We start from the raw sequence: 24,513 nt of genomic DNA on the forward strand, positions 1-24,513 counted from the left end.
GAACGGAAATACATGGAACTCAAGGGTGCCTCCTGTAGCTGTGAGGTGGGAGATGGCAGGGAGCTGTTACTGAGGCAGCACTAGTTCCAAGGCTGAGTTGAGCTGCTGGAAGGCAAGGTTTTGGGGGAGAAGGTACAGGCTTTGGAATATTTTAAGAGAGCAACTTCAGTGTAGAAATCATGACTCTCCCCTAGGCAAAAGGGCAGGGACTGCCTGCCTTCCTCAGGAGGTAGAACGTGGGCCTGAGGAATCTGGACCAGGGGCTAGCAGCGGCTATACCCACTGTAGCCCAGGCTAACAATGCCTTGGGATCCCGTTGAGGATGGAGTCCTGCCCTGCCTGGGGAGGGGGGAGGAGAGCACAAAGCTAGGCGGTGGGTAGGGAGGACAAACTGTATTCAGGAGAAGAGAGGGTGTGAGCTGTCTGGAAACTGAATGCAAGCTCAGACCACACTGCTCTTTCAGTCCTGAGAGAAGCTACTGATGGCTCAGATACCAACTGGCTGGGCAGTACTGCCAGGAGCTGGCTCTTTGGGCAGTTCAAGTTAAAGAAAAGGTCCAAGCATACCTCCCCAGCTTTCATGTGGCCCCTGTCTCCTGCAGCCCAGGACCTTTCTGTGCTCACCTGGCCTCTCTCCTCCAGTTCGGTCAGCATCACGATAGAGCAGGATTTCCACTCCCAGATCATTCGCCAGAAGTCCTCGATCGTGTGGAGAAGAGGGCCCTGGCTGGCGATGTAGGAGTCCTTCTGCCGGTAGCCCTGTACAGGCCATGCCAATGGTAACAGTGAGGTGGTTTAATCAGGGAAGGGCTAGTGGAGAAGAGGCTACTAGGAAGGGATGGGGCTGCTTGGAGGCAAATCCATTTTAGGCAGAGATCCCTTTTGATCAAGGACCAAACTCTGTCTGATAAGCTGGTCTTTTTCTCTGAGGGTGAGGGAAAGAGAGAAAAGTGGGCCCGGTTGGTGATGTAGTCCTTTTGCCGGTGAATGGGAAAGATCAGAGGTTTTCAGCCTTTGGCTGTGGTTTGTGTTGTGAACTTTTCCCTGGTATAGCCCGTTTCCCACCACCTTCTGCTCTCTGGGACCTGACAGATCTAGGGTAGGGATCAGTTCTAAACTGATGATTGACTCAAAGATAACTTTCCCAGCACCTGGGGGAGGAGGGGAATGCCAGGCCCAGATGCCTCTCCATGGAGCTCTGGAGACACAGATGGCACTTACATCGATGAAGGATGCGTTCACGTAGTCTGTGTTCTCCTCACCCCTCTTAACTGGAATGATCACTCTGTTGAACTCATCTGTAAGAAGGAGAGCAGATTGTGGTTCCTTAATATCACTTGTCCTCTCTTCCCTCTCCTTCTATCTTTCCTCTCCTCCCCAGGCTCTGGGCAGATAGAATCCTAGCTGGGCAATAACATGTCTGTTCTCTGACCAGGAGGGAGAATCCCTTTGGCCTTCATGCTCTTTTATTTTCAGAAGCCATTCAAGAACAGGGGCAACGAGAGGCAATGCCGTAATTCTTGTCTCCAAGCTGATCATTAACTAGAACCTGAGAAGTGGAAAGGTGTAGGGGAAGGGTTGGAGGTGAAGGCTTTGGGTGTGGGGAGAGGGCTCTTACATGGAATGATCTGTAAAACCCGGTTCTTCTTCATGTTGGCTGGAAGGTTTCCAGTCCGCATCTTGTCATTCTGGATTTTGATTGATGTTAATTTCTGAATTGGGAAAGGGAGGGAAAACATTACTGATCCCAGTAACTAAAATTGACAAGATTACTAGTATTCCTGTCACTGAATCTGTGTCTCCAAGCCATTCTGGGTGTATACAGCTCCTCACTGTAACCATGATCTTCATTTCCATATGTCTTTGTTGGGACACTTTCTTTTATCTTTAAGCTTGGTCAACAAGTGAAAAGAGTGTTTGGGAAACTGCCTTCCTTCCAGCTCCTGTGGACCCTCTGGATTCCCCTGGGCTGGAATGTAATGATCCTGGAGCCTGACAGGAGGTCCACCTTCCCGCTCCCGCTGTTCCAGCCCAGAGGCTGTCTCTGACTCTTAGGAAAACCTTACCAAATGTATACCACTTTCTGACTCGGGTGAGGACTAACAATAACAACAACAAAAAATACCATTGCTGCTTCAGCCATGTGGCTCAGCTGGTTGGAGCGGCGTGCCTTGCACTGAAAGTTGCGGGTTTGATCCCGTCGGGGTGTGTACAGGAGGCAACCGATCGATGTTTCTCTCGCATCGATGTTTTTTCCCTCTCTCTCCCCCCCTTCCTTTCTTTAAAATCAATAATCATATCTTTGGTGAGGATAAAAAAAGTTACCATTGCCTGTTCCTCCCCAAAACAAACCAAGTGATTCTAATGTGCAGGGTGGGTTGAGAATGACCAGGCTTTGAGTAAAGGGCCAGAGATCCACCTCCTTAACCACTCACATACCCTGTAAGTGTTTTCACCATTTGTTGGTAAATCTTCAAGGAGTTCAGCAGCCCACATTTCCCAAATCACATGATTCCTTCAATCTGAAAAGGTGGTTCAGGTCCAACTCACCTTAAACTCCTCCTCTAATCCATTGTTGCTGGTCCCTGGGATTTTGTTGTAAATTTTCTGCAGATGTGTATCTAGAGAGGTCACTTCCAGTTCCGTATCTCCGTAGAGATAATGCTCCAGAAGGGCTTGGTATATGAAGACGTACTGCATCTGAAATCGGATGGTGCCCGAGTTCTAAGTTACACACATCACTGTCCTTATGGTGGCAGACCTACCCCCTCCGACCCCCATTTCCCTCCAGTCCACTTCTCCTCTGATTGGGACACTCTAATTGTCCCAATTCAGTGACACAGGACTTGAAATTCATGAGTCACTCTGGGGTGCTGAGCCTGGGAGGGAGGGTCCTACTCTGACATCCTTCTGGAGTGAAAGCCTGGAGAGAAAAACAAATCCAACTGCTGCCTATTCTGAGAGCAAAGATTTGATAGCCTGAAGGGACGATGAAAATCTGGGGACACACAAAACCTGTGCCAGCCTGCCTCCAGCACTGAGGCTAACCATAGGGTTGACCTCACAGTAAGGATAGGCTGGATGTAGCTGAACTATGTCACAATTCTGCAGGCACTACTCTTTCAGCTGCTGTGTGCCTGCTTCCCTCAGGGCCTGCTCCTTATCCTTAGAGCCCAGTGAAATGACACCTGCCTTCCCAATTCCCCTAGGTACAACGCCCTCTGTGCTCCATGTCTGTCTTAATACACAATTTACCAGGGCCCTTCATCACACTGTATGATCATCATTCACAATAACCTGGGAGGCTGAGGTGGCAGATGTTTTGGTCCTGAAATGCCCCCACCTTGCTTCACCCGCAAATCACTCACATCTGTTTGCACCATCTGGCAGCGCTGTGCCCGGATCCGGCTCACAAAGCCATACACGTCCACCTTCCGCTCTGTATGCATCATGTCCAACATGGCATCGATGACGACAAAGGTACCTGTCCGCCCTACACCCGCACTGTAGCCAGAGAGTAGGGGTGTTACAAGCTGGCCTACATGCCTTGTGGGAGCATGCAAGGAGGGGGCAGCACAGGCCAGGGCTCTTTCTTCAAGCCTCTAAATTCTAATTCTGAATTAGGCAGAGCTGGGACTCTCATGGTACCAACAAACCCCACTGTACCTTGAACTCCTTACCTCTAGAATTAGAGAACCTTTACACTTAGAGGGGCCTGAAGGCTCCTAGTGCACAAGGCAGTACTCAGCCTGGTTTCCTGGCTTCACAGCAGTGGTCCAACCCCCACCCCGCCCCCAATCTTAGAGGACTGCCCTTCCCTTTTTCCTCGAGTAATCTCCAACCAGCACCAGAGAGGAGTCCAACAGCTCCTCTGCGCTATGCCTCCTCAGCCAGGGCCTGTGCTTCCCCTTGGGAGCAGTGTGGTATAAGTGGGAAGCCAAGGGTCAGGCCACACTGACCTGCAATGGACCACGATGGCCCCTGCATATTGAGGGTTACAGGCCTTCACCTTCTTAAGGAACTTGAGCATACCGATGGGGGTGAAAGGCACCCCAAAGTCTGGCCAGCTGGTAAAGTGGAATTGAGTGATGAGGCGCTGTGGCTTTCTGTTGGTCATGTCGCCCACCTGTGAAGTAAAAAAAATACTGTGTGTTGGCCCTGATACCCTGGGATAGGTGGGGCAGTCCCAGTGGAGGGACGTAGGGGCCAGGGCCAGTTGTGGCTGTTAGTGACAATAGGGAAATGAGGGTGTACCCAAGAAAGTTTTAACAATGAACAGAGAATCTTCCCAGGAACCCCATTGGGTAAACTATTACTATTTTTCTCAGTCTACATATATGGAATATAAAATGACCTGGTCAAGGTCTCCTGACTCTTGGTAAGCTCCCTTTTCATAAGCACCCTTTTCACAGTTTACAGAAACACGATCACCTCAGCCTATTTTGCCAGTACTTGTTTAAAATAAATAAATAAATAAAAACAAAATAAACATAAAAAGGTGCCTTCTAACTTTATCAGAGTTTGATTGCTGCCCAAGAACTAGAAAGATATCCCCTCACACAGTAAATGGCAAGGTCAGTACTAAAATGCAGGTCTCCTGACTCTTGGTAAGCTCCCTTTTCATAGCACTACACTGCCCTCAGCACATGGCGACCTCTGCTTAAGCCTCCAGGGCCACTCTGGAGGGCCAGGAGCAGGGCTTATCACATCCTGATGTTAGGAGCCTTTGGAATAAAAAGAAAAAGTGAGTCGAGTACCCAGATTATACCACCTCTTGATGCAATTGATTCCTACTAAGATGATAAAACTCCATCTCAATATTCATGTTTCTCCCAGTCATAAAAACACTCCTCCTCAGTTTTCACAAAAGAAGTTCCCTGGGAGCCCAGAACTCTGGTTTCAGAGTCCAAACACAACACACAATCATCTTTCTTGACCACCCTGAGGGAAAGGGGAGATTGCCCTCTTAATGGTCAGCAGAGCCAAAGCGAGAGCTGAGAAAAGGAATTAGAAAACAGTACCTGCTGAATGCAGAACTTTCGCACTGTGTAGTCCACCAGGACGGTCACATCTTCTACGGACACACGGATATTCCCGTAGGTCCAGCAGCCTTGATCTGGCCAGTACTGGGCACACTTACACTGGAAAGGAACAGACATGCATCCCCTGACCTTAAACCTCCCGCCCTTGGTACGTGGAAAGGGCCGGAAAGAAAAGGACCACAATAGCCCAGAATGAAGTCCAGGGAAAGCCCTATGGTCTGTTCTCTCACCTCAGAAAACTACAGACTTATTTGTTTTATCTGCTCTTTTTGCAAGTTCCTGAGTTTTTATCCTGTTTAGCACAGTCTCTTAACATACACCATATACTTCTTGTTCTTTCCCATTCCCATTATTCCGTCAGTTCAGGGCAAATTTGCCACACTCTAGAGGTGAGCTTGTGGATTGATGCAGACTGTAAACTTGCCACAAGAGGCCCAAGGTCTTCTCTGGTGTCTGGTCCTTGGACAGCTTTCAAGAGCCAGAGGTCTGGTTGTAAGAAATAAACCTAAAGCCCAGACCAATGACATCCTTCCCCAGCACCGTGGAGGTGCTGATCAGCACATCAACACCCTATGGGATCAAGGGGACTCAAGGGCCATCCTGGGGGAAAACTGTCATGAATGGGGATTCCTCCCTGGGGATTAGTCCAGGACTCAGGACTGGTGTTGGCTGTGACCCAGTGATGGAGCTGGGCAGGTATGTACTTGGCAGTCAAAAATAAAAAGACCGATCAGAAGGCTGCCTCAAGAATCAGGCCAGGGCCGAAACCGGTTTGGCTCAGTGGATAGAGCGTCGGCATGCGGACTGAAAGGTCCCAGGTTCGATTCCGGTCAAGGGCATGTACCTTGGTTGCGGGCACATCTCCAGTGGGGGTGTGCAAGAGGAAGATCAATGTCTCTCTCTCATCAATGTTTCTAATTCTGTATCCCTCTCTCTTCCTCTTTGTGAAAAACCAATAATATATATATATATATATATAAAAAAAAAAAAAAAAAAAAAAAGAATCAGGCCAGGGCCTCAGCTTCCCTTGCACATGGCGCTGGGTCTCAGTTTCATATAGCTCCCTCTGCCAGCCCAGGAGGAGGGACAGGAAACCACAGGAAGGAGGAAAGGAGGAGCTAGAAAGCCAGGGAAGAAGAGCCACTCTGTGGTGCTTTCTTGGCCAATGGCCAGTCTTTCTGCCAGGCCGTTTGGAACCGGGGTGAGTTGTCTGACTACCAGTCAGAGGGAACATGCCCTAGGCACCCCTAGGGTTCATCGGAGGTCTTTGGACACAGGAAAGTCTGGTAGGCATATTGGCCTGGGCTCTGTCTGCAAGAACGACTGGCAAGGAGCCACAAAGGGTGGACAGTCCAAACACAAACACAGCTCCAGCAAAGACCTTCTGCTGGTCACGCCTGTATCAGGGGCCCTCCTAATAAATTTTCCACTTACCTCTTTTCTCTCCTTCAGGTTGGTCACCATGACGATGGTGGCTGTGTTTTGTTCCCAGATCATCCTCCAAAAATCATTTACCGTTTCTTCTTTTGGTCCTAAAGCAGCCAATAGCAAAAATGAGAGCCCATGGCAAGGGAAAGAAAGATGCTGGGAAACTGGAAACATTCATTCTTCTCTTTGGAAGCCTGCGTTCACATATCTCCAGCTAAATATCTAATGTACTGATCCATCCACCCACCTGCTAACTGAACATTCCCCAGGTATTCACCAGGCATTTGACTAAAAAGTGAAGTGGGGGTGGGAGGCTGTCAAAATATAAAGAGAACATGAACAGTGTCTCCCATAGGTATTATTGTGGGGATTTGAAAGCATGACTATTCACTCAATATCACATTATGGGCCAGATAGTGAGCTAAGTGTTTCATATCTCATTTATTTCTTTCCACCATGTTCTGAGGTAGGTGTCATCAGCCACAGAGGGGTTAGGTAAGTTGCTCAGACTGGAATTTAAAATTTACTTCCCACACAGTCCTTCCCAGAAAGCCACTAGAAGATTTCCAAACAAAAATGAAGGAGTCAACATCCATGTATCTGAATTCTTGAGAATATATTCCTAGAGAAGAATTTGGGGGTGGGGGTGGGGAGTTGAGGGAGAATCAATGTTAGCTATATAAAAACCTAAGTGAATAAGAAAAAAGGATAATCATTAACTCTCAGAAAAGAGAAAACCAAAACTGTACCAAGAAAAAAAAATCATATATTATGTGTGCTTCAGTTGTAAATGAAGTTGGTATAGTAATAATGCAAACAACAATGTTATCTTAACTTCAGATTGTAATTTAACTCTATTGGGAAGAGTGGACAATGGGGGGAAAAAGAGACATATGTAATACTTTAAATAAAGAATTAAATTAAAAAGGAAAGAGTGGGGAAAAGAGACATGTATATGCATGTCTGTCTGACTGGGTGTGAGGTTGTAAGAGAATTAAATAAAATATGTCATCTACCATAAGAAGTCAACAGATAAAAATGGTTGCATTAGATTAAAAGAGTAAGGGAGAAAAGTTATTTTTATAACCTTTGTAATAACTTTGACTTCCTTAACATTTATATTCCCCTTGGTAAAAATGAAAAAAAAAATTACAGAGGAAAAACAATGATAGAGGTGAACACATGCTAGAAAGATGTACAGAAGAATAATTGTTTCATTGCCGAGAAAGGTCAGGAAAAATCTACTAGAGTAGGTGACATCTGAGTTATATGTTAGGGTAGATGGGAGCTCAGAGAGGAAACAGGGAGAATAGGCGGCTAGGAGTAAGAAAGAGCACGAGATACCAGGGATGTAAGGAATTCAGTGAGGTAACTGTGTGGAGTGCATGGAGTGGTGGGAGCTGGAGCTGGAGCTGGAGCTGGAAAGATAGGTAAGGTACAAGGCTTGTCCTATAGACAATGGAAAATCATGAGGATCCTGACAAAAGTTTTCCTTGAGAAAGGACACTCTGGTAAAGAATGCAAGGAGCAAGGGTGAGGATTAGAGGAATCAGTCAGTAGGCTACTGTAATAGAGCTGGAAGAAAAGATGGGAATAATGCAATGTGTCAGAGAAGACATATTTTGGAGCTGGAAATAAGAGGACTAGTCATATTTAGACTAAGGGACAGGTAGAAGATCTGGATTATCCTAAATTGGCTTGGTTAATTGGATAGTTTACATTCCAGTCATGGTGATGGCCAAAGAATAAAGGAGGAAAGCAGTCTGGGGTCTAAGGAAGAGTCATGTTTGAGTTTCTGATGTTAAATCTAAAGAGTATGTGGGAGCCAAAACCGGGTTGGCTCAGTGGATAGAGCATTGGTCTGTGGACTGAAAGATCCCGGGTTCGATTCCGGTCAAGGGCATGTACCTTGGTTGCGGGCACATCCCCAGTAGGGGGTGTGCAAGAGGCAGCTGATCAATGATTCTCTCTCATCGATGTTTCTAACTCTCTATCCCTCTCTCTTCCTCTCTGAAAAAAATCAATAAAATATATATATTTTTTAAAAAGAGTGTGGGGCATCCAGATGGAAGGGCACAAAACTAGTTTGAAAATGTGGCTTAGGAGAGGTCCAGAGAAGCAGCAGCCAAAGGTGAGTATTAGATAAGCTCTCTCTAAAAGAAGACAAAAAAGAAGGGGTCAGACAGAGAATGCTGAGGACCCTCAGCAATATTCAGTTCAGATAGAATAAAACCCTGGGAAGGAGACTAAGAAGGAGCAGATGGAGAGGCAAGAGAACTGAGGGAAAATGGAGCCATGAAAGAGAGCTGGAGTCTCAAGGAGTCACCCACACATTTGGGAAGAAGCTACATTTAAGGGGCAGAATGAAGAATAAGAGCCAGGGAAAGAATATTTAGAAAAGTGAGAACAATAAAGGTAAGTGAAGATCAGGAAATAATGGAGGGGTTTCAAGGAGTGTGAAGTACTGTGGAAAGGCTTAAGAGGACGGGAGTTTGAAAAAGTCAACCAGTAAGTCACAGGAGACCTTAATTCAACAAATATTTTAATGTCAACAAAGTCCCATGGCAAATAATGAGAGGAAAATATCGCACATGGTTGTTGGTGCCAAAATCATCACTGAGTAGGTGTTAGCACAGTTGGGCCTCAGAAGGTAGATCTGAATTGACAGATGGCTATAGAGGAAAGGAAAGTGGGCCTGGTTACGAAAAAGCTTGACCCCAGTGGGAGACTGCGAGCGTAAGGAGGCTCTGAGACTTTTCCTAACTTAGTTGATCTCAATCTCTATGTTATGTCTAACAGAACTTTCTGTAATGGTGAAAGTTTTATATCTGCACTGCTATAGAAGCCTCTAACTATATGTAGATAGTGAGCTTTAAAATGTGACTTCTGCCGAAACCGGTTTGGCTCAGTGGATAGAGCGTCGGTCTGCAGACTGAAGGGTCCCAGGTTCGATTCCGGTCAGGGGCATGTACCTTGGTTGCGGGCACATCCCCAGTAGGAGGTGTGCAGGAGGCAGCTGATCGATGTTTCTAGCTCTCTATCCCTCTCCCTTCCTCTCTGTAAAAAATCAATAAAATATATTTAAAAAAAAAATGTGACTTCTATAATTGAGGAACTGAATTTAAAAATTTAATTTTAATTAATTTTTTAATTTTAAATGGCCATATGTGGCTATTGACTCCTGTATTAAGAGCATAACCAATTACGAAAATTTCTGCTTGTTTCCCTGTAAATCGTCCTCCACTAACTAAGGGGTCCATGGTACTGGGTCCCTGCTCTAGGGTTCCTAGACCACTCATCTATAATAATAAAAGCACAATAAGATAATTAGACCAGAGAGCTGAATGACCTTCCAGATGTCCTTCTGGATGACCTTCCAGACAAAGCTGTGAGGGCTGCCGAAACCAATTTGGCTCAGTGGATAGAGCGTCAGATTGCGGACTCAAGGGTCCCGGGTTCGATTCCGGTCAAGGGCATGTGTACCTTGGTTGCAGGCACATCCCCAGTAGGGGGTGTGCAAGAGGCAGCTGATCGATGATTCTCTCTCATCGATGTTTCTAACTCTCTGTCCCTCTCTCTTCCTCTCTGTACAAAAATCAATAAAATATATATTTTTTAAAAAGCTGTGAGGGCTGAGGCAGCCGCCCTGGCTGCAAGGGCCAAGCCCCTTGCATGAATTTCGTGTATTGGGCTTCTAGTCTATTAATAATAGTGGAGCTCAGGCCCATGAGTGGCAGGGAGGAAATGAGCCAGCCTGGATCTTGGGAGGTGGCCAATCCTTTTTGAAGATTGATTACAAATTCAAATTCTGAGCAGCCTAACTAGAACCTCATGTTCCCAAAGGATCACGCCATAAGTGTATAGCCTTTGCCAGTATTTTCTTCTTCTTCTGTATTTATTTTTTATTTTATTGTTTAAGGTATTACAAATAATAGTACATATGTCTCCCTTTTTCCCCCCACTGACCTCAGCCCAGCCTCCCCTACCCCCTGGCACTTGCCCTCACCATCCCACCACCCCCCGCCAGTGTCCTGTGTCTATTGGTTGTGCTTATATGCATGAATACAAATCAGTTGATCTCTTTTTTTTATTTTTTATTAAATTATTATCTGTGTACATATTTTAACATTGCCCCCCCCTCCCATACATACCCTTCCTCCTCAGAGTTTTATGAAATCAGTTGATCTCTTAAGCCCCCCTCCCCACCTTCTCCTGCCTTCCTGCTGTAATTTGACCGTCTGTTCGATGCTTCTTTGCTTCTATTATTGTTCAACAGTTTATAATGTTCTTTATATTCCACATATGAGTGAGATCATGTGGTACTTATCTTTCACTGACTGGCTTATTTCACTTAGCATAATGTTCTCTAGTTCCATTCATGCTGTTGCAAATGGTAAGAATTCCTTCTTTTTTACAGCAGTGTAATATTCCATTGTATAGTTATACCACAATGTTCTAACCCACTCATCTGCTAATGAACATTTACGCTGTTTCCAAATCTTAGCTATTGTAAATTGTGCTGCTATGAACACAGGGGTGCATATATCCTTTCTGATTGGTGTTTCTCTTCTCCAGTCTTGTTATGCACACTTACAAAAGGACTTCTTTTAAATGACCCCTGGATACTAAGTCATCAAGTTCAAGACCTTTAGTTATAAACTTGCAAGGTAGATTGCATTATTTTCAGATAGTAATCATTATAGAAAGGCATCTGCATTCAGTTTAATCTACTTAGCATTTGGAAGAAATAACCCAAACTCTATGAGCTCAAGGATAAGCCTGAGTAAAAAATTATCATTACTTGACCGGCTATAGTGGCTCCGTGGTTGAGCATTGACCTATAGACCAGGAAGTCAGAGCTCAATTCCTGGTCAGCGCACATGCCCAGGTTACAGGTTCTATTCCCACTAGGGAGTAGGCAGGAGGCAGCTGATAAATTGATTCTCTCTCATCACTAATGTCTCCCTCCCTCCCTTCCTCCCTCCCACCCCCTTTCCTACCTGGAATATTTTAAAAAAAAAATTACTTTACCTTGTGCAGCAATGAATTTGTTCTTCTCTTGGTAACCCTGAGGGGAAAGGAGAGTGGGGAAAAAAAGAAAGTTAAAACCAAAAATGGGTTGGAAATAATATTCTCCAGACTCCCAACAAGTTAACAAGTCCTCTCTGTGAAAAGGTCCAGGCAATTAACAAGAATTTCCATTCTAGAAACTTCCAAGGATTAGCTTTGGAGAGCAGGAATAAAAGATTACATGATCTAGGTAGTCTTCTCCAAATAAATTATTAATGAAGAATATCCAAATCCCAAATCCCAGGCTAGACCCTATTTCTGACGTGTTCTCAGAGCCTTACAATCTGGGTCTTAACGTTAATGGATAAAAACTCTCCAAGGCAGAAGCATATGTGATGGTTCCAGGGATGAAGCTGGGCTCATACTTGGAAGGAAAATGGTTATTTTCTTAATGATGCTTTACCCTGGTACAAAGACTTCTGGGGATAACCTGTGGGTATAGCAGGTCAGCTCCCAGTGTTCTGGGTTCTCCGCTACAGGCAATGAGAGAAGCAGAGGAGCGCTGGGATATAGCTAAGGAGCCTCTGAGAAACTGACAACTGATAGTAACTTCTAAAGACCTTACACACTCTTAGACATCTAAAGGTGAGTGAGGAGACTGGTTCCTTCTAAGACTTCAGGCTGGAAGCCCATCTGCCAACTATGCCACTGCCTGCTTTGTCTCCCCCTGTGACCAATGTCAAGTTTGCTTTCAGACCTTTGTGTTTCCAAACCACAGGTTCTAATCTCCACTGGCTGTTGCTACCTTTCCTTTCAAGATCCATCTGTGATCTTGGCTCTCTGCAAAAAGGATTGGGAAGTGATTGCCAGGGGTGGGAATGGGATTAACTGTATCTGGACAAGAAGTTTTATTGAGGTAATCAAAATGTTCTAAAACTAAGAAGCAATAACTAAAAGGGTACAGGGCTCCTTTTTGGAGGTAATAAAAAGGTTGTAAAATTGACTGATGGCTGCATATATCTGTGAATATACTAAAAACCACTAAATTATATACTTCAAATGGGTAAAAATTATAGCATATGATTTATATAATGAAGTTGTTAAAATTGTTCTTAAACAATTAGGGTGATGGTAGCATGACTTGGTAAATTTTATAAAATATACCTCAATTAAATGGGAGAGAAAAAGGATTTGGTAGGTAACTGGCAGCTTATAACAAATGGCCTTGATTTGCTTCAAAGGACACTGTCTACCCCTATACTCCAGGTCCAAGGCACATTTGCTCCCTCTTTCTCACTACATCTCTCATTTGCACCTAACCCTGCTGACCACTAAACATTTCCTCCATGCTTTACTTTTTGCCTCTGAGATGCTCTTCTCTCCCAGTCTCCTTTTATCTTATTCATGAGTGTCTCTTGCTCAATGTGTATGGCAGAGGCTGGTGGGCCTCAGGGCCCAATCTTCTCCTTCTAAGTAACTTGCAAGACCATAGCTTTGGAATATCTCCTCTGAACTTCAGGTGAATATTACCAACTCTGTGCCGATACATCCACATGGATCACTCTATTCTCTATAAGCTCTACTCTTGCAAATATACAATCAATCACCAAATCCTGTTAAGCCTACCTACAAAGTAGCTTTTATTTTGTTGCTTCCTCTTCAACCTTCCTACAGGCCCTCATCATCTGTAACAACTACTGTAACAGCTTCTATTATAGTTGGCCCTCCTAAATCCATGTTGCATACAGTAACCTGACTGACCAATATAAATGTGGCCACATCACTTATCTTTAATATCTTCGATATTACCCCATTGCCCAGAGAATGAATTAAAACCCTTAGCTGTACTGAAAATTTGCAGATACTATACGGTGGCTTACTCATTCTCACTCACTGCTATCTTGACTTTCTTTCTTTTTTTTTTTTTTAAAATATATTTTATTGATTTTTTACAGAGAGGAAGGGAGAGAGATAGAGAGCTAGAAACGTAGATGAGAGAGAAACATCGACCAGTTGCCTCTTGCACACCCCCTACCGGGGATGTGCCCGCAACCAAGGTACATGCCCTTGACGGGAATCGAACCCGGGACCTTTCAGTCCGCAGACCGACGCTCTACCACTGAGCCAAACCGGTTTCAGCTATCTTGACTTTCTTACTACAGAGGCCAAGACACTAAAAGCTAAGTTCCCTAGATTCGTTCCTTGCAGCTCAGTTTGGCACCAACCTAGCAGATGCTCCCACATAAGACCTGGGGTAGAAGTGAGTGATGTGAGAGAGTGATTGTGCTAGCAAGATTTGGTCTTTGGGCAAGCATGGCAGCAGAAGCATCCACGTCTTCTGCAGAACTTTCACTATGAGAGTCACAGGGGTAGTTGGGTATCTCTAGGAATGCTCTATTCCTCACTGAGCAGCACCTTAGCTTGTTTCATTGGCTTGCCCATAGATTTTGTAAGCTATCCAGTATCTTATTATTATTTTTTTTTAAATATATTTTATTGATTTTGTACAGAGAGGAAGTGAGAGAGATAGAGAGTTAGAAACATCGATGAGAGTCATCCATCAGTTGCCTCTTGCACACCCCCTACTGGGGATATGCCCGCAACCAAGGTACATGCCCTTGACCGGAATCGAACCCGGGTCCCTTCAGTCCCCAAGCCGACGCTCTATCCATTGAGCCAAACCGGTCTTGGCCCAGTATCTTATAATAACCCCCTTTTGCCCAGCTGGTGTGGCTCAGTGCTTGTGCATCGACCTATGAACCAGGAAGTCACAGTTCGACTCCTGGTCAGGGCACATGCCCAAGTTATGGGCTCAATCCCCAGTGGGGGTGTGCAGGAGGCAGCTGATCAATTATTCTCTCTCATCATTGATATTTCTCTCTCTCCCTCTAAAATCAATAAAAATATATGAAAATTAAAAAAAAAACAACAACTTTGTTTTCAGTCACTTAAAAAATTAGATTCCTCAGGGAAAACTTGAAATGACAAATACTCTTAACATGAAGCTGGGAAGGACTCAGTTCAAGGAAATGATGAGAAAGCTTGAGTTACTTACATTGATGAATGAAGCATTGATGTAATCGGAATCTGGAACTCCTTCAACTGGTGTCAGATGGACTCTAGAGTGATCATCTAGGGGGAAAAATAATCTTTAAATATTTAGTCAATATTAAAATAGTTAAATCCAATCTTATTTCTCACTGGTCCTGACACAACCAGGCCAGATAAGACATTTGTGCCTGTGTGTACAGAGACACATATGTATAAAGATGTCACTGAAGCAACTAATAACAGCCAATATTTGGACATATCTCAATCATCATTAGGGGACTAGTTAAATAAATTAAGATATGTCCACAGATCTGGCCGGTCTGGCTGTTGGTTGGGGATTGTCCTGTGCACTGAAAGGTTGCCAGTTTGATTCTGGTCAGGGCACATGCCTGGGTTTCAGACTTGATCCCTGGTAGAGGGCATGCAAGAGGCAGCTGATCAATGTTTTGCTCTCACACTGATGTTCCTTTCTCTCCTTCTCTCTCTAAAAATCAACAAACTATTCTTAAATGAAAAAAAAAAATATGGAAGAGTAAGCAGTTGATAAAGAGGAAAGTGAGTACTTTTGTTTCTCAACAGAAGAATTGACAATATTTTTAAAAGAAAAAAAGGTCTGCCCTGGCTAATTTGGCTCAGTGGTCAGTGTTGACCCAAGGACCAAAGGTCTCAGGTTTGATTCCTGGTCAAGGGCAAGTACCTCAGTTGCAGGTTCTCCAGCCCTGGTAAGGGCAGGGCGGGGCGAGGGGGCAACCAATTGATGTGTCTCTCTCACATTGATGCTTCTCCCACTTTCTTTTAAAAAATATATATATTTTATTGATTTTTCACAGAGAGGAAAAGAGGAAGTAGAGTTAGAAACATTGATGAGAGAGAAGCAATGATCAGCTGCCTCCTGCACGCCCCCCACTAGGGATGAGCCCGCAACTAAGGTACTTGACCGAAATCAAACCTGGGACCCTTGAGTCCTCAGGTTGATGCTCCATCCACTGAGCTAAACCGGCTAGAGCCTTCTCCCACTTTTTCTAGAAATCAATAAAAAATATATCCTTGGGTGAGGATAAAAAAAAAAGGGGGGGGGGTTCCTGAACAATGTATGTATCAATTACATTAAATATATAAATACATACATATATTCATATACAAATAGGAAGATATAAATACAGTATACTAGTATATAAATATATAGTGATCTCTAATATGTTATGCACCCAAAAATATACCAGAAGATCTTTAAAGAATAAATTATATAATTTATACACAAAAAAAGTCATTATAAAAACAAGGCAAAGTTCAAATATTTTGCTCTCTTATCCCACTGGATTATGTATATCCCACATTCTGGAGATCCCTGGTCTAGAAAAATGTCTATTAGGCTATATAGGTCAACTGATTAGTAATGACTAACTCTGGGAAGGTTTATAAAGAGAACTCTGTTTCATAATTTCTTTGCAATGAGCACTACAAAAAAACAACCACCCGTAAACAAACCACTTCCTTTCTGGTCCTAGTGAAACTGCTCTCTCTAACCTCCTAGAAACTTTAGGCCACACACACACACACACACACACACACACACACAACAAAACAAAACAAAAAACCCCACACACGCTAATTAAGCACCCCTATTGACTTTGTAAGTACTGGGGTCGCATTGGGAGCCATAAAGGCAATTTTAGCTTGACAGAAGACCTGACCTTACTCTCTTTACCAATCTCCCTATGATCAATCACAAAATTCTTTCCAGGCTCAGAAAAACTGGCTAGAGATGCAGTTTCAGATTACATTCCTAGAAACCCTACAAACACTCACAAGGCAAGATGTTTACATATCGATTTTTTTCCTTATTTTCCTCCTTGGAGGCAGCTTCACAGGTGGCCTGGATAGGACAAGCAGGGAGAGCCTGAAAGGTTAAGAGAAATTAGAGGAGTTACTAACAGGGATAAACACCAAACATGCAGACTGCTACACCAACTCTCCACCTGGCAGCAAGTTCTACCTTTCCTTGAAGGAAAATGATGGGCCCAAGGGAACACTTGCAGCCTAAAACAGAGAGTGCTCCTTTTTCTTAAGACCCTGCAAATTTTTTAAGAGTTTACCACCAAGAATCCCCAGGAGCAGAATGCCCTTCCTGTTATTATGCAGCATGCTCTTTATATGGTTACTATGTGGTTAGGGGCCTATTACAATGCTGGGTTAAATTGGACCACCCTGTTAATTGGAGTGGAGACATAAAGGGATGAGCCATTTACCCTCATGGTTACACAATGCAAAGATAAGATGCATCTCAGAATGAACCACACAGGAGTGCCTGGACGGTTAGCTGAGTTAGGTCCTCTCTACGGCCCTGACAAAGGGGCATGGCAACCCAGCCTCTAGTATCAGGTAGCAAGGAAACAAGGATAGGCAGGTGGGTGGGAGGGCAGGCATTCGGAGGGATTCAGCAGTTAGGAAGCAGAGGATCTGGTGAGGTGGCAGTGACTATGCAGCAATTTTGAAGGACATGTGTATTAGGTAGGTATATGGATAAGCATAAGTGGTTTGACACGAGATAGTCTGGATTGTCTGAACTTGAGCAAAACAGTTAAACTTTCAAACTCAAATTCCCTCATCTGTAAAATTGGGATACTAATATCTTACACATAAGGAATAAATAAAATAATCTGTCAGGGTTAGAATAAGCATTTAATAAATTAATTTTTAAAAGGAGCGGGAAGCTAAGCCCTTACACAGATAATAATTTAATTTAAAAAATGTAAAAAACAAACAAACAAACAAACAAATAAATAAAAGGAGTGGGAAGCTAAGCCTTATTATTTGAACTGTTTTCTTTTGGTGTGTCCCATATATTCAAACCTAAGAAAGCAAAAAAGAAAACAGTTAAAAATTCCAACCTAGAAACCTTTCTAATATGTGATTTGGAAATATGTTTTATAAGCTTTAAAAATAAAATTAAAAATATTCATACTCTTTGATCTAGCAACTCCACTTCTGAGAATCTAGCCTAAAGAAATACAAATCTCTATGTTCAAATTATTTACTTCATCATTGTTTAGAATGACTCAAAACTGAAAACAGCTTTAATATTCAGAAGTAGGGAAAGAGTTAAGTAAATTATGGTTCATGTGTTATTTTTCACTTATTCTAACAAATATATGTTGTATACCTCTCAGATACTGGGCTAGATACAGAGCAAACAGTGTTGAATCAATCACATATACAGTTCTTGCTCTCATAGACAATACAAACTTGTGTGTGAAAGACGACATTAAATATAAAATAATGCATCACAATATATGCAATGAAAGAACAAGACATTATTAGAGAAAGAACACCCAAACTTAGAGGAAGGATGATTGTGGAAAACAGTACTCTAGGCACAGTGATCAGCATCTGTGGTGACTGGAGAGAGAGGAGAAGGTGTGGCTTGTGGGAAGAACTAAAAGGTCAGTGAACCTATTACATAGAAAGTGTGATTGGTGGGGATGGTGAGAGGAAGTGGGAGATGAGCTTGGTAAGGCTAATTCACACATTTCCACATAGGCCCTTCAATAGGGAGCTTGAATTTTAAGTGGATGAGGAAACCATTTAAGTTTTTAAATATGCAATCAGTCAATATACATGTTAAAGAATTACTTTAGCTGATACATGGAAAATGGAGTGGCAAACAAGAATAGAAACATGGAAAGGTGATGGTACAAGGAAATAGATGCATTTGAGATATATTCTGGAGATAGAGTTACTAGATTGAGAGATGGAATAAAAGGAATGTAGATTGGATAGAAAGGGACAGGAATAAAGGATGACTTTTTGGTTTCTAATTTTGATAATAAAAAAATATATATAATTAAATAAAGGAAATGACAGACTAAAAGGAACTAATTTTACCAGATGAAAGCAAGATCTCTAAGAAGGGAACAAACATGTTTCTTGGGAATCATTAAAGACAGTAATAAAGAGAAATTAAAAGATCCTAAGATAAAGGGAGTCAGAATCTTATAGTCCATCTGCCTTCACTTACCATTTTCCGTTCAGAGTTAAACTCCTAGAGGTTCTACATGTTATTTTATTGAGAAGAAATTTCTTTAGACCCAGTGCTGCTAATACCTAAGGCGGGGGGCGGGGGGAAGAGTATCCTGAGCAGGGCTCCTACACATGAACAGAGACCCTACTTAAGACTGAAATTTCCCAATTCACAAAGGCTAGATTTCCATGTTTCCACCATGGTCAGAGCAGGATAAGATACAAGTTTTTAAAGCCCCAAAACTAATTCAGAGGCATTACTTTCCCTGTACACTTGTCTTAAATGATGTAGAACAAAGGTAGAAAGCAGGATTTGAAAATAGTCCCCAGGGTCAGTAATAATAACCATGACCACAGTCCTATCAGCATCCCTAGCTCCTCAGGTCACGATGAATAAAAACTAGGTCTCCAGCCATGCTAAGTAAGGTTCCTAAAATAAAGTGAGGAAGAAACAGGAGCTATTGTTTGACAAGAGAAAAGGGCCTGTTCTAGAGAACATGGTGCTAGATGCAAAGGGTCAGGCTGAAGAGCCTGTCAGGGATGAAAGCAAGGAGAATCTTTCTGCTTTTCATTTCTGCCCTGAAAAACCTAGCCCACAGAGTCAGCTAACCAGAAAGCTTTAGATGTTAAAATCTCTTAGAACACTAGGTGGCATCAAAGACCATTTCATCCCTTATGTAAGCCTTCACTGGAAGCAAGATTAAGCCATTTTTAAAAAACATGTTGTTTTTTAAAACATTGTTTTTCAATTTTTATATTTCTAAAAATACAAATATATCCATCACACAATTTAACTTAGAAGTTTTCTTTTGGTCTTCCCCTCATCATATACTCCTTCTTCTCACAAATAAGCTTGAAAATATTGTGTTTTTTCATTACCTTGCTTTAATTTATTTTGTATCCTATATATCTTGTATCCTTAAACAATGTGTTTTTTTATTATGTAGTCTATTTTTAAAAAAAAATATATAAAAACTGAATCATAGCCGAGACCGGTTTGGCTCAGTGGACAGAGCGTCTGCCTGCGGACTGAAAGGTCCCAAGTTCGATTCCGGTCAAGGGCATGTACCTTGGTTGCGGGCACATCCCCAGTAGGGGTGGTGCAAGAGGCAGCTGATCGATGACTCTCTCTCATCGATGTTTCTAACTCTCTATCCCTCTACCTTCCTCTGTAAGAAATCAATAAAATATATTTAAAAAAACAAAAAACAAAAAAACCCTGAATCATAATCGGTAATAACTTGTTTTTATTTTGTCCAATGTTAAGTTTTGAAGATTCATCTAGGTTGTTCCATGTAGCCAAATTCATTCATTTTATTTTGCAGTGTTCCATTTTGGGTCCATACCAACATTTATTGTCCATTCTACTACTGATGAATACTGGGGTTGTTCACAATGAACAATCCTACTTCAAACACAAATTGGTATGTTTCCTCATGCACATGTGCAAGAGTTTTAGGTATGAGTATCTATAACTTTACCTGATAAGGCCAAATTGTTTTTCAAAGTAGTTGTAACAATTTACACTCCCATCAGCAATGAAAAGTATTCCTAGTTGTTATTCCTCATCAACATTTGCTATCATCAGTCTTTAAATGTATCAAAGGTCGTAAATTTATAATTCTCCTGATTTATTAATGACGTTGACCATTTTTCCATAGATGACTGGTCAACAGGGTTACTTCTTCTGTGAACTACCAGCAAATATTTCCCCTATTTTTCTCCTGGATTGCTTGTTTGTTTTCTTGCAGAAGTTGTTTATATATTCTGGATACTCACTCTTCATCAGTTATAAGTGTTACAGATTTTTTTTTTTGCCAAGTTTATGGCCTGTCCTTTCATTTTTTTATGGTACCTATTTATGTACAAAAATTTTACATCATAATGTGGTCAAATTGGTTAATCTTTCCCTTTATCAACATTTTAAGTCTTAAGAATCCTTTCCTACTGTGAGATTATATTTTCCTACATTCATTCATGTTTCATCATTTTATCTTTTAGATTTCAGTGTGCATACTAACTGGGACTGATTTTTGTTTCTGGTATGAGATAAGAATTAATTTTCAATTTTCCCCATAGAATTACCCAATTGTCCCAGCATTATTTATTGTAAAGACCATCTTTTTATCCAACAAAACTACAACTGCATTTCTGCATTGAGTAGGCTTCTCTTTACACATAAATCTGCTTTGGGGCTCTCTATTCCATTGATCAATCCGTCTATCCCAGTGCCAATACATAATTGTCTTAATTACTAGATTTTATAACTCTTTATATCTGGTAAGGCAGATCTCCTCACCTTGTTCTTCTTCTTCGGGAATGTCTTGACTATTCTTGAATCTTTTCTCCTCCATATAAATTTTAGAATCAGCTTGTCAAGTTCCACAAAAAACCTGTTGGGATTTTTATTGGAATTGCATTGAATCTACATATCAGTTTGGGGAGAATTGACATCTTTACAATACTGAGCCTTTAATTTAGGCTGTTTCTTTAATGTCTTCAAACATTTAAATACTTTCTCTAAAGATTTTGTAAATATAGTTAAATTTATTCTTAGGTACTTTACATTTTAAATGCTACATTAAATGGCCATCTTTTAAAAATTACTATTAGATTCTGACCATGGCTTATGCAAAGAAATGCATACATTTTTAATGCTGTTTTTATCTCTATCAATCTTACTAAAATAACTTACCAATCCTGATAATTTATCTGATGAGACTTTGCATTTCTTTGAGGACACTATTCTATTCTGTGAAAAATGCCTATTCTGTTTCTTTCTTTCCAATCTTTAATACCTTTCATTTCTTTTCCTGTTTCACAATGCTAAGATCTCAAATACTGTTTTGAATCTCATTCATTCACTTTTATGTTTGAATTCCCTTTTAAATACTCTCACCTAATAGCTACCAGTGCCTGAATATACTGTTGTAATGGGGAATCAACACCTGCCAAGGTAGTTTATCTCATCCTAAAAGAGTTTATTTGGAAGGACCCAATACCCAGATACACAATTTCTTTTGCATTTCCCTTCTACTGACTAGTGTAAAACTCAGATGTAGCTGGCACCTTCTCTGCCCCTTGGAAACTCTGAAACCCCAATTCCCTAGAATGCTAAATTCAAAGCCCTTGACACAGCACCTGCTAATTTCCTATTAGCCTTTGGCTCCAATTAATTTGTTTAGAGACAACTTATCAATGTAGATGCTACTTTGCTTCTACCTCACTCCAATGTCACACAGTCCTGTCACCAGATTACACACACAAGCCTTTTCATCTGGAAATCCAAGAATTAAGCTCTTAAAGATGTAGGATCCTAAACAATGGGGTGTCACATCTTGTAATGCACAGATTTTAACCATCTCACTAGCTCCACCTCATTCCTTCTCTTCTCGCTCCTTATCCCCTCCCTCTCAGGAGCTAACCAAATTTTCCTGTGTGTGTGTGTGTGTGTGTGTGTGTGTGTGTGTGTGTGTTTCAAACTTGAACATGTGTTAGGGACCTCAATAAGTGATTTTTCAAAATGTTTCTTTTAAACAAATTCAGTGCTTCCTTCTAAGACAAATAAAGTCGCAGCTTATAATTCTAGGACAAACACAATCTCATGGAACTTTCAAACATGGTAGGGTTTCATCAAGAGGCTACACTCTCGTTTTAAAAAGCCTGGCAAATATCTGAAAACAACTGTTGTGTCCTACCTATGCTTATTGTTCCTTCAGCTGTTCACCCCCATTGGCACATTTTTTTTTCTCCAAAACAACTTCCCATTCCTTTTCACAGAGCCCTGACCACAAGACTCCTGGCATAGTTCAGGCTAGGGACATCAACTCTATTCTACATGCAGTATATCTACCCTAAATCTAAGTTCCATTAGCTTTATTTACCATATATGTTTTTTTAAACCTCTGCTTTAAAAAGACGTTATAAAAAGAATATACTTGTTGTAAAAGTCAGTCAAATAAATTCAGAAGAGGAAATTCCCTATCATGTCTCTCCTATATTCTATTTTCCCTTATAAGTAACCCATTGCTCACAGTTCACAGTATTATTCTTCCAGATTTTAAAAAAAAATGCATTAATACACTCATACATTTTTAAAGGGGTATTATACCATGTCTGTAATGTGTTTTCTATATTAACAGTACAACTTAGATCTTCCTGTGCCAACACATTTATTTTAATAACAATACAGAATTTCATAATGGACATAAGAACTCATTTAGCCATTCTGCTATTTGATAGATATCTACTTTTTATTTTCTTTACTATTAGAAATAATGCTGTAATGAACATCCACATACAAATACATATTTGGTTTTCTACTAGAGTCTCAGAAGTTAGGTCAGATAGTGCAGATATTTAAAATTTGCTTGATACTGTTAAATCATCCTTCCAATGCTATACCAATTTGAACTCTTTTTACCTGTCAATGACAGTATATGTTATCAGTCTTTTAAATTTTTCATATCTGACAGGCTCAAAATAATGGTTAGTTTTAATCTTGCCTTCCCTGATGACTAGCTATAGTTCAGCTTTTTTTCATGTTTATAAACCTTTTATTTTTCTGTGAATTGCCAATTTTGCAATAGCAATGTTTACTGTTTCCTCACAAGTTTGTAGAAGCTCTTTATTATGGAATATTCTGTTTACCAGTGGCATATAGCTTCTCCCAGTTGGCCACTTTTTAGGGAGACATTTTTCATAGAGACATTTAACATTTTAAATATATTTCAATTTATTCTATTTGGGGCTGAATCCTGTGTTTTGCTTAGAAAGGTCCTCCTTACTCCATAATCATAAAAATACTATTCTATGATAGTAGACACAAATTGGTGTGTTTGTGCTAAGTGTTATCATCAGCCTCTTTCCTGATAAGGCTGACTGATGCAAGCACAGTCACACTTGCCCCACCCTGTGCCAACCAGATTCTCTTTGCCAGGACTTTGAAAGCAGCAGAGGCTTCTTGAAAGGACCCTAGAGCCGGCAGAACAAGGCCTGTTCTGCTCAAGGGCTGATAGTCTACCTCATCTTCTGGTTCTGTCAACTTCTCCAATGTTTCCCCAACTGACAGTTTTGTTGTTTTGCTTCATGTAGTTGTATTGACTTCTCTGGTTTTTAAATAAAGGACCTTAACTGACTTAGCAGTTAATGTCAGTGAGTGGGTTGTAGTTGAGAAACTGATGGGGGAAATGTGGGTGATGTAAATCTGATTCTTGTGTTCAGATAAAGAGAAAGGAACTTCAGTTATTGCTTGAATCACCTAGAATGTGTTTCAGCTGTTGGTAAAGGGGTGGGAGAATCCCAATTAAAAGTAGATAAGAAATGTTGACACTGAGTAGAATTACTTCTGACAATATCGTGTAACAAAATAAGAAGCAGCCCAGCTCCAATATCAAATGCTCACCTCCACAAACAGGCAAGGCTCAGGGCCTTTCTATGACCGTGCTATGTTTTTTGCTGAACCAAAGGATAACATTTCAGAATTTTGATGGTTGCTAAATATTAATGACAATGGAATTCACATCTTTTCTGGGTTGCTTGTGTGCAAAACAGGGCCTTGGTGAGACAATTGAAATAATGCTGAAAGGCAACAGAGGAGTTGGCGAAGACAAACTTCTAAAAATCTCTCTACTGTATCTTGTTTTCATGATGAAAAGTTCTCTGTAACCTACCTCTCACTGCTCAAGGATATAACACGACCTAGAGGATAAAATACATAAGATAGAAAAGCAAGGAGCTAATAGAAGAAACTGAAGTAATTAATTGAGTTAGATCATCAAATACCTCCAAAAAAGGAAAGGAGGGCTTAATTTTTGTATAAGGTCAATTTGTAATTATGGTATGGTTAACTAAACTTCTGAGTTAGTATAACAGCTCAGAAAACTGGCCAGGATTCTAAAGGTGGGCTAGGTTGGCCAGTGGAAACCTGGGCTGAATTGGATTCAGTTAGGTAACAATGAAA

At 41.5% G+C, this 24,513-nt stretch overlaps 1 protein-coding gene across 4 annotated transcripts in view; it reads right to left on the bottom strand.

Moving 5' to 3' along the window:
- The window catches only part of PTPRA (protein tyrosine phosphatase receptor type A), a 108,929-nt gene that overhangs the window by 4,629 nt on the left and 79,787 nt on the right, over positions 1 to 24,513 (bottom strand). For all 4 annotated transcript variants that reach the window (XM_084886880.1, XM_084886881.1, XM_084886879.1 and 1 more), the window contains 11 exons: positions 16,341 to 16,431; positions 14,536 to 14,612; positions 11,502 to 11,538; positions 6,477 to 6,574; positions 5,022 to 5,141; positions 3,960 to 4,126; positions 3,369 to 3,504; positions 2,551 to 2,700; positions 1,619 to 1,712; positions 1,222 to 1,298; positions 625 to 759 (listed from right to left, as the gene is read on the bottom strand). In XM_084886880.1, coding sequence (XP_084743006.1) covers positions 625 to 759; positions 1,222 to 1,298; positions 1,619 to 1,712; positions 2,551 to 2,700; positions 3,369 to 3,504; positions 3,960 to 4,126; positions 5,022 to 5,141; positions 6,477 to 6,574; positions 11,502 to 11,538; positions 14,536 to 14,612; positions 16,341 to 16,431 — 1,182 coding nt within the window. The remainder of the gene's footprint in view (positions 1 to 624; positions 760 to 1,221; positions 1,299 to 1,618; positions 1,713 to 2,550; positions 2,701 to 3,368; positions 3,505 to 3,959; positions 4,127 to 5,021; positions 5,142 to 6,476; positions 6,575 to 11,501; positions 11,539 to 14,535; positions 14,613 to 16,340; positions 16,432 to 24,513) is intronic.

Source organism: Pipistrellus hanaki, assembly GCF_964339955.1.
Source record: "Pipistrellus hanaki genome assembly, chromosome: 6".
NCBI classification, from domain to species: domain Eukaryota; kingdom Metazoa; phylum Chordata; class Mammalia; order Chiroptera; family Vespertilionidae; genus Pipistrellus; species Pipistrellus hanaki.